The 16,030-nt window shown below is 45.0% G+C and overlaps 1 protein-coding gene across 3 annotated transcripts in view; it reads right to left on the bottom strand.

Annotated features, from left to right (window-relative positions):
* Nucleotides 1–649: 649 nt before the first annotated feature.
* The window catches only part of GPD2 (glycerol-3-phosphate dehydrogenase 2), a 52,473-nt gene continuing 37,092 nt past the window's right edge, over nt 650–16,030 (bottom strand). For all 3 annotated transcript variants that reach the window (XM_042827338.1, XM_042827341.1, XM_042827340.1), the window contains exons 9-17: nt 12,509–12,702; nt 9,967–10,101; nt 9,553–9,728; nt 8,947–9,078; nt 8,337–8,495; nt 7,400–7,512; nt 7,236–7,314; nt 6,865–6,963; nt 650–3,322 (exon numbers count right to left, since the gene is read on the bottom strand). In XM_042827338.1, the coding sequence (XP_042683272.1) occupies nt 3,197–3,322; nt 6,865–6,963; nt 7,236–7,314; nt 7,400–7,512; nt 8,337–8,495; nt 8,947–9,078; nt 9,553–9,728; nt 9,967–10,101; nt 12,509–12,702 (1,213 nt within the window). In that variant the 3' untranslated portion in view covers nt 650–3,196. The remainder of the gene's footprint in view (nt 3,323–6,864; nt 6,964–7,235; nt 7,315–7,399; nt 7,513–8,336; nt 8,496–8,946; nt 9,079–9,552; nt 9,729–9,966; nt 10,102–12,508; nt 12,703–16,030) is intronic.

Raw genomic sequence — 16,030 nt, 5'->3', positions numbered from 1 at the left:
CAAGGATGATGACAGCAAACATTTTCTGACATATTGCTCGCACGGCGCAGATTAGATAAAATTCAGCATCGTGGTTGTTCCCCTCTGGGGTACCGGCACTGCTCACTCCTGGGCCAGGAGGGGCTGCTGGGCTGTGCCCCACAGCCTCAGCACTGTTATCACAACAGGGGAACGGCCCTATTGGGAGGGGAAATTCAAACCTATAAAACGATATACAGAGATTGTACCATTTGTGTTAAAAGTGGTAACAGCTTTACTGATTTACTGAACGTTTATCAGCACGTGGCAACCTGGGGCGAACCTGACAGGTGAAACGATCCGAATAGATTGTGAAATCTCTTCCACTCATTTCTATTGATTCCAGTTAGGATAAAAATCCATCGGTGTGCCGAGCAGCGCTCAGCCTCAGGTCTCAGCGCAGACAAACAGCTGGCAGGACAGCAGTGCTGCGCCACACCACGCCTGCTGCTGACCCCTCACCTTCACATCCCCACACAGCACTGAGATCTGGGCTCAGGTGGGAAAACACAGTCACGGTGATGTCAGGTGTGCTGACGAGTGCCTGTGTGAGCATTCTGCTTCTAAGAAAGTTGTGCAGGGCTCGCTGGAGTTGTTTCTGAGCCGCCGTAACAAACTGCCCGCGAACGGAGCGCCTTTCATCGCTTTTATTGATTCATGCGTTTGGTTCTTCCCCAGTCAAAAACAAGGCACATTAAATACATCCTCTTATTGCTCTATAAATGCATGCGGCTCATTCCCGATATCAAAAGTAATAAATAACGGCAATAAAACACCAGGACAGTTACAAAAACGACAACCCAGCCTCAAACACAGCGCCGCACAGCTCAGCACAGAGCATCCCCCCAGCACAGCACAGTAGTGCCAGGGTAAGACGTGTGTACACACACACACACACACACACACATACATACATACACATACACACGCTCCCCAGCCAGGCATGCAGCTCTCCAGGCACCCACCATCCAGCACTGCTTCCCCACCTGGGATCAGAACAAAGCAGGGCAGCAACATCAGTGCAATCACATGGAGCAAAGCAGAAGAGCAAAGAAAAAAACCCAAGCAGATCAAAACCAACAACCGACACTCCCTCTTCTCCCCCCCCATGACATTCCTGAAAGCAGAGGCAAGGTGCTGCACTAAGCAGCTGTGCCTTCCCTGCGTGCAGGCACAGTGCTGTAACCAGCACTCAGCCTTGTCTGCACTCAGGGCAGCTGTACAGGATCCTGCTGTGCTACACAGGAGCAGAGATCCATGACAGTAAAGCACCCACGATGCAAAGCAGACTCCTACAGAGGACATGTGCGTAGCCAAGGAAACCCCAAAGTCCCATTCTGCGTGTGGCATTACCAAACCAGCAAAGGACATAAATCTGGGTGCAAAGCAGAACATCCTGGCTTTACAGGGAAACTTGCAGCGTTCGTTCTTAACAGTTCCATTTACAGAAGAGTGGAGGAGAATTTTTCTTCAAACCATACAGATGTTATTTAATATTTTAAACCTTTTTCTTTACGTGGTCTGGAAAAGGTCTCACTACTTTCACAGATACATCTGTTTAAATAATACAGTGAACCATGGGCTCCCAGCCTGCCCCCCCTGCACCTCCCTCCTGCTGCTGAGCCCAAAGACACCCAGTTCCACTCCATGCCGTGTGTGATGTAAACTCTCTTGCCATGTTCTTATTTGAGAAGGGTTTTAGAAAAGCGAAGCTGCATGGAGTATGTGCACACTTTACTTGAATCTTCTGGAACACACTCAAAAAAGTTAACAGTAGCACAGAAGCCATTCATAAAACACCTCGTCAAACACTCACTCACTGATCCCCTGGGCTGTGCCCAGTGCTACAGATCTCACAGCAGAACGGCCAGAACCCACAGCAGCACAGTTCTGGTACAAAGCAGCTCTACGACATCAACTCAACATGCAGAAACCATTTGGAAAGCATTTGAGACAGTATTTCTGGAGAGAAACCTGGAGGCGTTTCACCACTCGTTCAGACTGACAGGAACTCAGGTGACGCTCACCCCATCTCTGGTTTGTGTTCGTTTTAAAGATCTGCTTCTCAAAGCTTTGTGTTTTATTTATTCCTAAAAGCACTCTCCCTGTCCAGCCCCGAACACCCGACTCGCTCAGCCACCAACACTCCTCAGTCCCTCCATTTCACACATGCAGTCATTTTCCCTTAAGATACAGAAGTAATCTTTGCTGGCTGTTACCGCGCCGTTTCCATTAGTGAAAGTGATGACATCAGTTAAAGATCAGATTTTACACAAGGAGGAATCCTGAGCCCTTGGAATGGAGGGTCCTGTTTTGTCAGCTGGTATTTATACTCAAGAAATCTATGAAATCTAATCTGAGTTTTTAAATAAATTAAGACTTATGTTATCAAAACCATCATATTTTACATATTTGTCCCAAACTGGAAACAGTACAGAGCACTTTACAGCATAAAACACCCCCTGCAATAGAATGCTGCCGACTGAAGGAAGCTGCTTGTTATTAACGTGGAGAAAGGGAAGCTGTCCCCTAGCTGCTCGCTGGGTTATTATTGGAGTGTTGGTTATGTGTTGTTTTCCAGCTTTGTACTGCTGATACTTGTGTCTGGCCAAGTACTGTACTGCTGAAATAACTACACACCCCAAGAGAGCAAAGCCCAGCACCTGTGGAAGGGCAGTCACTAACCAGCCTGCTCCTTACTGTACCTGGTACCCTCAGCAGGTGAGTTTCTGCTCCCTTTGTGAAGCTATCTCAAATCCCAGGCACCAGCCTTCCCTCTGCTGCCCTTTGTTGAAGCAGACAGATCAGCAGCTTTTAAATACTAAATGCCTATTTGCAAATCTCAATGCAACGCTCCCTTTAAAGGCAGGAACCACTTTTTTTTTTTTTTTTAAAGGTAGAGGTGATCTAGAAGTTAATGAGCAAGGCAGTACATGCCATGTGCTTGTGCGTGCACCAGTGTTTCCAGACCATATTCCAGAACCCCTGTTGATAAACTCATATGTCTGAAGCGTACCCCATCCAAAAGGCCACATACCGGAGTATTAAGAGCTGTACAGAAAACCATTAGTACAGAAAACAAACGCACCCACGTGTTTTTACAGATATCAGTCACCTTGAACGAGCAAGGACATTCGGGAGCACTGGAATGTTTGTCAGCACACGCAGCTGTGCTGAGCTACAGCCCTCCGCCGCTGCGGTCCACCGGGATCACCACGCGCTGCCGCAGGTTCTCCTCAGCTGTCTTCATGAGCACAGCCAGCCTGCTGCCGGAGACGTAGCCCTTCTGAATGGCACTCATCAGCTGGAAGAACAGAGAGAGCAACTCAGCTTCCCTTCCACACAGAACAAAGGTGGGTGGCACAGCCCCAGCTGCGCTCCCAGCTCCTTGGCAGAGCAGCGGGGACGCCAGCCCAGCCCCACAGCACGGGCTCAGCTCCACACAGCTGGTCAGTTTGTCCAAGGGCACGTGGTACATGGCAGTGACAAAAACATTTGTCCACCGAAGAAGAGAAGGCTCTGGGGAGACCTCATGGTGGCCTTCCAGTACTTGAAGGGAGCCTATAAACAGGAGGGGGAACGGCTGTTTGTGAGGGTGGACAGTGATAGGACAAGGGGGAATGGCTTTAAACTGAGACAGGGGAGGTTTAGGTTGGATATGAGGAGGAATTTTTTCACACACAGGGTGGTGAGGCACTGGCACAGGTTGCCCAAGGAGGCTGTGGATGCTCCATCCCTGCAGGCATTCAAGGCCAGGCTGGATGTGGCTCTGGGCAGCCTGGGCTGCTGGTTGGTGACCTGCACACAGCAGGGGGTTGGAACTCAGTGATCACTGTGGTTATTTTCCACCCAGGCCATTCTGTGATTCTATGATACCAATAAAGCAACACTGCTGCATGCTTTGAAAAAAATCTCACATCAAAGCCCATTTTCATTTTCCAGAAATACCAACAAATGTAACCTGTTTGGAAGTAGCAATGCAGCATCCATTAACAGCGGTGCCATTTAACCACGTGGGATAACCCAGCTATTCCACAGGCTTTCCCCCACCCACACTTTTTTTCTATTCCCCTCTCAGTCTGGAAGTAACAAACAGAAGAACATCACTGCTGATCCAGCACTGACCCCGGGTTGCACCCCTCATATTCACAAACCCTTCTTTGCAGTGACAGGATACTTGACTTCCACAACTCTGTCAAATCCAAATTATTTTATAGACTTTAAAACTAATTTGCCTTTAAGTCCTTGAAACTGGACACAGCACTACCTTAACGAACACACGCTAGTGCTAGGGCTTTAGTTAATTCTTCTTTATCCCATGGATAAAGTGAGCATTAGACTTGAAATTGCACACAGTCAGCTTGCCAAAGACCACTATGAAAAGCAACCAGCACTTACAAAAAGCAGTTTCTGAGTCACAGTGAATGCCAGGAATCCTTCAGATTTCTTCCCTTCTGTAGGAAAGTCTATTACTTCTGCAGCCAGACCTCTATAGGTTGGTACTGCATCTGAGAAACAGGAGTGACTCCCCAGGGAGGGAAAGGGACAGATCCAGCCAAGGCTGAAGAACCTCCAAGGCTGTTGGGGACATTCTGGCCACCCTGTGAGCCCCGAGCAAAGGCAGATGCTGCAGTCAGAAAGCAGAGGCCCAGAGCTTCCCTCCAGCTGCTCCCCTTCCCCTGGTGACCCACACCAACACGAAGGCTCCAAGTGGGGCAGCCCTTCCATCACACCCATTCATTCTGCCTTACCACGCACTCCACAACCAACTTGCTGTGGTTTTTCCCACTACGCTGCATGCTCTGTGGGAAAGGCACTCCTGGAGGAGCAGGCTGAGCCTTCGGCACCACCACAGGAACAGAACTTTCATATGCAAGCCTTCAGAGAAGCAATCGCTGCCATCAGACAGCTGCCTGTGCCAGAAGGATCCCTGAGGAAACGTGGGCAGTAACGCCACAAAGCAGGTGTGAATAAAAGCAAAACTGGCTCGAGTTCTCAATCAGAACCACCTGTTTGCACAGTTCGGCCTGCGCTCCATCTGTGAAACACCTGCAGCACCGCTGAGCAGCTCTCCCAAGGCGACCCAGGCAGGCTGGCAGGCTGCAGTGGGTCAAATGCAGCCACTTGGCATCGCTCTGCTCCCACCTGGATAGGGAGGCAGCCACTCTGATACAATGTGTTCCTATATTCTAATATAAACGTCCACAAATATTTGCACACAGCTTTCCACAAGCGTTCTGGCAGTACAATGTAATTACTTGAAAGTTTTCAGAGAGCAAACACGAAAGTATTGAGAACTGGCTTAACAGATCCATTAAAAAACTAAACAAACACCACGTGTATTTTGTTCTTTCCATGGCAACCTCCTGTTCCTCTTATTACCACGCTTCCCACTGTGCTCTGTGCAGCACAGCAGCTCCCTGTGTGCAGCCCTGGCTCTGTGTGAAGGAAGTGCAAAGTGCAATGCAACCTCGCTGCAGTGCTGGGAGAGCACTGGGAAACACTCGTGACGAGCCTGCAACCACAGAGCCACTCAATTTAAAGTAAGGTGACTTTGAAATGACACCAAAACAGTGACCTGTCACTTGTATTTTAGAGCTGGGGCAGGAAACTCCTCATGAGACTGTTCACCAGAGCAAAGCAAAGCAAAGCAATCCACAGCAGGCTGTGTTAGTTGCTTCGACTTCTTAACCACAATGTCTCCAAGTGAACCCAATTTTCAATCTACCCATGCCATTACAGGCAGTGTTTTGGTTTTTTTCCCCCCCAGTCTGAAGTTTTCACATGCAAAAGGACACAAGAGGGAGACCCTTCCCAACAGTCAGAAAGCCACCTGTGATATTCAGTTATTTCAGTCAGATGGCTCTGGGGAGCTTTTATTTCATTTTACAACTAATGCACATTTCAGTTAGCCAGCTAAATCGCTGCATCTTAGGTAAATAAATAGTCCTTTTTTCTAATGCTGGACACAACCTGTGAAAATTTTCTGCATTTAGATTCAACAATGCTCCTCTTATCTACAGCTCATCTCAAGAGAGACAATTACCATTTCCTCTGCCTTGATCTTGTTTGTTTAACTTGACACAGTGAAGAAAGGGCTGACATTGACCAAAATCCCCAGCATTAATTTATCTCATGTTCAGCATTCATCATTGCCACCACGTAGCAAAGACATGGCACTCACTTGAAATACCACACCAAGAAAGACTCCACAAAAACAAAGCTGATTAGCAAACTGCTTATGCAAGAGGAGGACAAACATTCAGTAGCACCTTTAATTTTCTTATTTTAAAGCCCTGCAAAAAGCAGACATACAGGTTGCCAATGCAATGTCCATACAAATGGGGGTATCGTTTCTCAACCCAGCAGTTACAGTGGGATAACATGGACTACATGTCTTCTGACCATAAGCTCCTCCTTTGCCATTTTCCAGGCTATTTTGAACACCGTAGTCATTTCTAACAGGTCAGGTATGTGTCAGCATGCACAACTACAATATATCTTCCAAACAAACAACCATCTTACTTGGAAGGTAATTAAACATAATTTCTGCATAAAAAAAGCCAAGTTCAGATCTGCACTGTGGCAGACTTTGAAAATTTGACCTGCTCTTTGGGTTAATTGCTTCTGCCCAGAAAATATCCTTGAATTTGGAAGGTGCTTAGAACTAGCTGTGTGCGTCATTCTGTGCTGTGCTCTGGCCAACAGCATCACCAGGACTGTGGTACCCAACAGCACCCACCTCCTCCCCAGCACAGCTCTTCTGCTCGGGAGGAGGAGGGGGACTGAGCACCTGTGCCCACAGCCACAGCACTTACAGTTTCTTTGCAAGAGAGAAATTCTTACCTGCAAAAACTCAATGAGCTCCACCTGCCCGTTCTTGTTCAGATCTACTTCATTCAGAATATCGTGGAGTGTTTTTTCATCAATCTGCACACTGATGCTCTACACAAAAAAAAGAACAAACCCAAAAAACCCAACTTTTAGCAGGGTCAGGTAAGTGCCAATGTACATAACTACCACAAACCTTCCAAAAACCAACCATCTTATTTTGAATATAATTAAGCATAATTTGTGTATTAAAAAGCCAAATTCAGATCTGCACCATGGTACACTTTGCAATCTGGACCTGTTTGATGGACAAAGTACACCAGCTGCATTGCTCTGCACTACTTAAGCCACGCTGCAATTAAAAACAAAGCAGAAGGAAACTTTACCTCCAAGACACGCTGCACATCCAGTATAGTAATAAACCCTTTCTTGTCCTTGTCAAACATGTGGAATCGCTTCTTGTACCTGCAAGATAAGGATTATCAGTGGAGAAAAATGACACTCGATGTTGCTAACTCCCAGCAACCCAGGAATCCCTTATTTCACTTACCTTTCAATATCTGAAGGCACTAGAGTGATTTCAGAGCTGTCTGTTAATTGGTCAGATTTCACTTTGTAGCCCATTTCATAATACAGAAATTTTCTTGCAGCTTTAAGTTCTTCCTACAACCAAAAGGAAAAGTCTTCTTGTATCTGAGGAAGAACAAGTTCTTCCTTACACAATTTATTTGCTCCTTCCACTTCACAAGAACTTTCCTAAGGTCCAAAAATTGAGCAAGCAGTAGCTGAAAAGTATTAGAGAGTTCAACTTTGGCACCTTTTAATCTTGAAAAGGGATATCGAGCCTAGTAAAGACTTCTAATTGCTGTGTAAATGCTTTTAGGATTACACTGCATGCATGAGCACTGAGCAGAGGAAGCAAATGGGGACCTTCCAAATAATTTAGAAAATAAAAAAAGTTAAGGAACTCTATATCATCACTTTTCAAAACTGCCACAGGCTGCCCAGTGAGGCTGTGGATGTTCCCTCCCTGGAAGCACTCAAGGCCAGGCTGCACGGGGCTGTGAGCAGCCTGGGCTGGATGGAGGCGTCCCTGCCTGTAGCAGGGGGTTGGAATGAGATGATCTTAGAGGTCCTTCCAACCCAAACCACTCTGATTCTATGAAAAAAGAATGATACAGACTGCAAAATCCTTCTCTTCTGAGACAGACCTGTAAGAAGTGACACTGAACTAAATACTCACTAGAAGTAGGACTGTAATGCCAAGTCTGCCTCATTTTTAAAGTTAAGGAATGCTTTCATTCTTCCCTCCACCTGGCCAATACCAATTCATTTCTCAGCTATTTCGATGAAGACTTCAAAACACCAAATATATCCATTCTCTCAGGAAGCAAGCATCACTGAAATTTTCCATTAATTTCATTTGTTAACATGGAAACGACTTAAGAAAAAACAAAACAATTCCAGATGAAAAAGGCCCCTTGTACCTTTTTTTTCTGCTCGTTCCAGTTAAGTTCTTTCCCCATTATGTCTACGATCCTTGGCAGAGCTTCCTCAGCAGCCTGCACGTTCAGGAAGGCCAAGCGAGTCCGCCGGGAAATGATATCCACAGCAGTGCGGGCATATTCCTTCACACCATAGATGACCTGCAGGAACAAGGCAAGGAAAAAACATAGCTGAGTCCACATTAGATATATTTCATGTTACATTATGTATTTGTAGTAAAACATTTCTTTCACGTGGGATATTAGAAGAAAGTTCTTCTCCGAAAGAGCGTTCAGCTGCTGGAATGGGCTGCCAGGGAGGCAGTTCAAGAAATATCTGGATGTTGTACAAAGGGAAGTGGTTTAGTGGGAAATACTGGTGGTAGGTGGGCAGTTGGACTGGATGACCTTGGAGGTCTTTTCGCCTCAGTGATGCAATGGTTCTACAGAAAAACATTAAGCACGATCAGGTGAAGTGGAAAAATGAAAACAAAAACATCTGAATCTCAAAGGAAAGGGCTTGTGAAGGTATTTTTCAGAGCGAGATGGCCCTGCTCTAGAATCTGCTTCATTCCCAAGTAGCACACAAACATGATGCAGTTTTTCCACATACCTCAGCTTCGATATAAGGAAATTCAGACACGAGACGTTTTCCAACAATAGGCCATCTCTTTCCTGTCACTTGGGCTATTTTGGCCACCTCGAAAGCCTTGTCACCATATGTAGAAGCCAGATGTTGAGCCACCTATGGAATTGAAAACAAGTTCAGTACGCTTTTGAAAGCACATCAAATATATGCATTTTCTATTGTCTCTTATCACTAATAACAAAGATGCTGAATTGGGTTCTGATGGTGCTAGAGGAAACTGCTAGACCTTTGAATGAGTTAGACCTATGCTAATAAGGTTGGTGGCCCAGCATGTGGCAGGGGGTTGGAGATTCATGGTCCTTGAGGACCTTCTAACCCTGGCCATTCTGTGATTCTGCGATGCTGCTATGTACGTATCCAAATAAATGACCGTGGTGCTTCAACTCTTCTACTTCAGATGTGATCAGAGAGCAGCACAGGTTTGTCGTGCCTAAGGAAAGGAACATTCTAGCATCTCATAACATTTTAAAGCAGAAAACAGTTAAGACATTAGGAAAATATTGTCTTTAGGGAAAGAACAAAACCATCCAACACAGAAATATCAGCACACGAACAGTAACAATGGCTCACCTCGCTTTCAAGTCCATAGTCCTGGACCAGCCTAATGTAGAGCGTGGGGCTCCAGTCCTCAGCCCCTTGGAGCAGCAGCCCAATCGTCTTACTGGAACCTGCAGGCAGATCGTGTGCCTGAATAGCAGCATCAATGGTATCCTGAGCCATGGCACGGTACGTTGTCCATTTCCCACCTATAAGCACACATTTACTTCTTTATTTGGGGAAAGCAAGGGAAACATGAATTTGGCACAGGCCATGTATTTTGTCATATTACTCTTACTAGAGTTGTTCTGACAAGTCACACTGCTACAGACAGACCACTACCTAGCTGTAGCAATGCAAAGCGTCACCCTGCAAGAAGAAAGATGCTTGCACATAATGCAGTGGGGAAGCCCAACAAAAACAACAGCTGAAATGAACCTCCCCTACCTGCTATGGTGACAAGGCCACTGTCACTAACAGTAACAACGTGGTTCCGGCATATCGACTGCGTGTCTTTGGAGTTGGGGTCGGTGACCAGAGGACGAATGCCACTCCAGGCTGCCAACACGTCTCCTCTTCTCACTGTCCAGAAGGAAAAGGTAACCAAAATCAGTCAGGAACTTTGTATTCATTTCCCCCCATCTTATGGTCTCTGTAGCATTACCTCCAAGCAGTGTGAAAAACGGCACTGCCCTTCTCTGTATCAGTACTGCTGTCTGACCCAAAACAAAGCCCAAGAGAGACAGACCTGTCTGTCACACTGGTTAAGAATTCAACAGAAGAGAGAGATTCTGGAACTGATCCACCATGAGACTCAGCTATCAGAGTCACCGATCAGCTCACAAAACACTCAGTCCAGGACAGAAATCCCACCACAAACAGCACCTAGTGCAGCAACAAGTCTTATTCTCCTTGCTTCTGTGGGCAGGGCAGTCCTTACACGGCACTTCAGAAACCAAAGTAAAGTCTGCTCCTACGACATTTGCTTTTAGGACTTGAAAGCTTTTAGCATAGTGTGGAATTTATCAAGAGCAGAATCTGGAAAAAATAAGTGATCTTTATTCACAGCCTCTGTCAGAAGCACGCCTGCATCTGCTAGGCTATAGCACATCCCCTAGGCCTGTTGCTCCCCCAGGTCCCCAGCATTTGCACCGCAACCCCAGAGGGCCCAGGTGATCTGTCACAGATCATCCAGAAGCCCACGCTGTTCTGAGCCACCTCCTCCAGCCCTACCTTCCCAACCATTCCTGTTTCAGAAGCATTTTCCCTCTTCACAAGAAGCCCAACTCAATGGCCATTTTCGTGCCCCCATGCTACTCCTCTGCTCCCTGGCAGTTACTGCATCCCAGCGGCCAATCCTGGCCTTTCACTGAATGTGAAAGAATAAAATCTGAAGGCAACAAGTAGTAAAAAAAGGTCCTTAACAGTTGCAGGAAAAAGCCCTAGCCTCTGAAAGGGACTTTCTTCAGGAACATATAAAACATGGAACCAATAATCTCATGAAATTCATTTTGTTGCTTGTTAAATTCACAATAGTAAAAATTGACCAATTTACACCGAAGCCCCAAAACAATTTTTGATGCAGCTTTCAAATAACTGATAACTTCGAAATCAGTAACAGGGTGTAAAAATATCCCCAAAGAACACAAAATAGATTTCAGAAATCAATGGTGCTCTGCCAGCATGTTTAACCTGCCAAAATGAAGTGTTAATCACAGAAATAAGATACCATATTACATTTATAAACTAATGAAACTAGAAAAAGCAGCATGCGTGACACTATAATTAAACAGTTGGAACACATCCAAGCCTGTGTAAGTTGATAACCCTGGCACTGTCTCTGGCAGCAAAAAGGCAGGTCTGCAGTGAGTTGATATGGCCAGCACAGTTGTTAATTCAATAACAGGCAATCTATAAACACTGCTAATTGCAATGTGAAAGCCAGTGTGCACACCTAGGTAGTTTCCTTCAAAAGAACTGAACACTTCATAATGCACTTCTGTGAAAAACCTTGCAAGATTTCTGCCTTATTCAGTCTGAACACCACCAGCTACCTGCCTGCCCCACCATGCTGACTGGCATTGGCTTCTGCACCAGAAAAGTAAGGGTACATTTCCTCAAGGCTGTTTGTCCCAAAGCTGTCCAAGAGAGCCACCAAACTGTTCATTTCAGGAATCTGGTAATCTAATATTTCCAGCTGCTGGACAGCAGGTTTCCTAAATCCCAGAGATTGCAGTGCTCCTGACAAACAGTGGTTTTCAGATTTCTTTCAGCACTACTACAACAGGAGCACAGATGTTTTCACATAACCATTAAAAAAAACAACAATAAAAAGCCCCAGCAAAACAGTAAACCTCACTACAAAGTAAGGAAATCTCTCACCTTTAACCTAGCACTAAGGCCAAACAAGCCAGCACCTTCCAACACAGATGTTCTCAGCTCAGTTACCGAGGTCAACCATCACCAAGTGATTTTGATGAATTCCCCTTTCTGCCCATCAGACTTCCCTCTTCAACCAAGAGCTGAACTATCAGGTATTTACCACACCAATAAATAATTAAGAAAGCATCAAGAAAAATGGAAGACAGAGGAAAAGTCAGAAGAAGTCTTCCTACAATCAAAGCAGAGGATTCTACAATACAGCCGTATGGACATACAACCAGCCCACTCACTTCAGCCAAACTTTGCATCTGCCACCCAAAAAGGCCAGAATGAGTCATCTGACAGCAGCTGCCTGTTAGATGAGAGGCACAAGAAATCTGCACGTTCAGATATCAACTGATTTCCATTTAAATGGTCCAAGTAGAGAGAGAGTATTTGGAAAAGCATCAGCGACAGCTCTGAAACAGATTGAGATGACGCTTACAGCTCACAAGTATTAGAGGGGCAAGAACACAGCTGTCAATCACTGGAGGAACTTGGGACAGACAGCATGCATTCAGACTGAAATACTGCAGTTATCCTTCCCAGCAACAACTGACACCCCTACCTTCAACATCAACACTAAGGTAGTTGCGCACTTCACTCAGAATGAAGTTGATATCTTCTTCTGTCGGTATGGGATGGGAGGTGACATCAGTGGGGCTGTCTGTGGTCCCTGCAATAGTCATCTTCTCCCAGGGCAGGAAGAAAATCACTCTGCCGTCGCTGGTGGCTGGGTCGAGCAGACCCATGTTTTCAGGGCTGAAAAAGAAGGGATGTGATTCAGAGCGGATGAGGCATCCCCAGGGTCTGTTCTTGTACACGTTCAACTATTACATCAGCACCTTTGCTCCTGTGCAAAAAGAGATCACCACAACCCAACCTTAAAATGTATTTCTCAAAGCTTCTGGGGCTAAGGCCTTTAAATGTGATTCCCAAAATGTGACTTCCTACATCAGACAGCAGGACACATCCTTAGTGAGAGCAATCTGGTACCTGCCTCCTCCAGTCACTGGGATTTCAAAGATAAGGATTTGAAATTTAAAACAGCATTTACTGGAAACCCCTATTGTGGAAGGAACAACTGGTTTTAGTATTAACAAACAGACAATGACTTAGTGTCACAAAGAACAGCTAAGGCTCAAACACTGCACAGGCAAAAACAAAAACAGAACTCTGGTTTGTCTGTAATGTGTCTAAGAGGAGAGACAATCTCAGACCAAACATTAGTAACCCCATTTATCAGGTAACTGATGTCACTTACTTAGGGAGCAGATAAGAAACCCAATGACTTCTGCAACCTGTATTCACAACTATGGTGGGGTGGGAGGGAGAAGGCAAAGTTAGGAAGAAGAAGTAGAAAAAAGGAGACAACAGAAACACTGAAATCATAAGCATTATGAGTACATTAAAACAGGAAACTTCCAATGACCCAACAGCCTGAATTCAGTAAGCACCTGCCATGAGAACAGGAACTGAAGCCCAGACTGCCAAGGGATTCAGACCTCAGAAATCCATTCCAAATGCTTCCAGCAGCATTCCTGAACTAGGAACCATCTTCGGAGGGGAAATGGCAGAAGATACACCTCCATAATGACTAATCAGATGCCAGCACCTTCATTCATTTGCGCCAGCGCTGTAGAATGATCCAGGAGAAAGATGGTAGCTCTTTGCACATGAAATTTTAACTAACTTATCAAGGTTTCTGGTAAATAACAGTAAAAAATAATAGTAAAAATATCCACGTGAACAAAAGAAGAAGTTGTTTTAATCACTCACTAAACAGCACTAGGAGAATATTCAAAGCTGCCCCTTTTTCTGTTAACTTCTATTGAAAGGAAAGACGCTGACTTTGCTACTAGGTACTGGAAGTCCTTGTACAATCATCTGCAGGCAGTTTAGCAGTCTCCAGGTTTTGCACCTATTGCTGGTACTGGAAGGAGGATACAGGAAGGATCAGCAGAGGGGATAACTCAACAGACCAAGGTAACCACTAACAACAAGCTGAAGGGAGACAAAGACTGGAGGTTGGATAGAATTACCTATTTAAGAAAGCTACAAGCTGAAACACTGAATATTTCATTTTTAGGAAGTCCAAACTGATTGCTGAGGGTAAGTTTGCAATATCTGGAAAGGCTAGGAGCAGCTGAAAATTTCATATATAGCATGTATATTAGAACATTTTTTAGATGATATTTATAGACAGCTTAAGCATACAGTTGGAAAAGTACAATTTAATAGGGGAAGTCAACACAGGTTTGTGAAAGGTAAATCACGTCAGCCAAATGATTACTTTTTAAAATGAAAAAGCTATTGATTTAGAGACAGGAAACGAGAGATTTAATATACAGTATCAGAATATTCAGATAACTTCAGACATTCTCAAAAGAATAATATATATTTTTAACACGATTTAAGTAAAAAACTGTGAAAGAGAAATGAGTAAAAATGAAAGCTAAGCTTCACCTAACACCTACAGACTGAAGTACGTACGACAGGGCGACAGCAAGAGATGAGAAAGAATGAAGAAGCCTTCTGTACGTCAATTCATTTACTGACAATGACCACCAGCTGTCCTGGGAAGTTCTTCTCAGCCTGCCTTTGCTCTGTTTATTCTGTCTTATAGAAGTAACTGCAGAGCAACCAAAAAGAACCAAAGCATCCGACAAGCACTTGGAGCACTGCTCAAAGCGCGTGGTTTTAGCACACAGCTTCTGATGGCAGTGGAACCGGTGTGACCACGCAGCACAGCGTTGTCACCCACTGGCACGTTCCTCCAGTGATCCTTCAAGATCACTAAAACGGGACAGATTAGGGTCTGTAAACTCCATCAGGAGACAGAAATATAGTGGCAAATAGACAGAGCCTAGGAGTCTAATACAGATGGAGCAGAAGTGCCTGTTGGCAGAACAAACATCAGCACGCCCACCCCTCTGTGAGCTAATGACACAGCAACAGCTGACTTCACCGAGCGCTCGGAGCCTGCCTGCTCCTCAGCGTGCTTCTGCCTCGGGAACAGCAGCACAGCTGTACTGAGCAGTGCATAGAGCGTACCACGAATGAGGAAAGAAACCTGGGTGCTGATTACTGAAGTGCAAATAAGATGGGAGAATACGAGCTACAGACTACCAAATTAAACACAGCTTCATCTCAAAGACAGATCTGAACTCTCGAGCTTGAAGTCAGTAAGTTATTCATTCTGGGCGTTACATCAGGAACATGGAAGATTCCTCGTGGAAACCTCATACGTGCAATTAAATAGAAAACAGGTGACTTCCAAGAAAGCAGAGCTAAGGTTTAATAGAGGGAAGATGTTTAATAAGGAAGATGTTCATGCTAAGGGTGGTGAGGCACTGCACAGGGTGCCCAGAGAGGTGGCAGTGCCCATTCCTGCAGACACACACGGTGAGGGCTGGGCTCTGAGCACTGATGGAGCTGTGGCTGTCCCTGTGCATTGCTGGGAGTGGGACCAGATGGCCTTTAAGGGTCCCTTCCAGCTCAAACCATTCTCTAATTTGAATTTAACTGGAACCTGAAACACAGAAAGGATAGGAAAATCTAAGAGGACTGTAAATACCTGAAATTCATGGAGAGGAAGTTATTATTACTGCACACACAGGCTTCCTGCCTGAGATGTGCTAATCAGAACAAAGGTGGCCAGAATCCTCTCTCTTTTTGCAGATATTATGTTTAAACAATAGAAAATGAAAGAGTTATTGCAGCTACTAGAGCAGATACGTATACTAAAAATAGAATTAATGAGAGGAGGAATACTGGGACTATTAATGAAGAACACAAACGAGCAAGAATCCCATGGGAAGTGAACGCATTACATTCATGTTAGTTTTACAGAATCTTAGCTGTGTCTAGATATAAAATTCCCTTTTATAGAATATTGGCCCAACTCTCACAAATTTTACAGAGGCAAGCAGATGCAATTAATTAAGTCTTATTTGTAAGGAATATCCATCCACTTGGAATCAGGAATAAAGACTCCATACAACTGAGGTTAAATACCATGAGTATCTCTATGCAGTTCCTTGGATCAGGCTTCCCCACTGAATGGAAATCGGTTTTATTTCATCAGCTG

The sequence above is a fragment of the Centrocercus urophasianus genome, unplaced genomic scaffold (genome assembly GCF_019232065.1).
Source record: "Centrocercus urophasianus isolate 14NV4802_14NV808 unplaced genomic scaffold, USGS_Curo_1.0 seq_28, whole genome shotgun sequence".
In the NCBI taxonomy this organism is placed as follows: Eukaryota; Metazoa; Chordata; class Aves; order Galliformes; family Phasianidae; genus Centrocercus; species Centrocercus urophasianus.
Note: the sequence above shows the minus strand (reverse complement) of the source record. Positions and strands in the feature narration are given on the sequence as shown.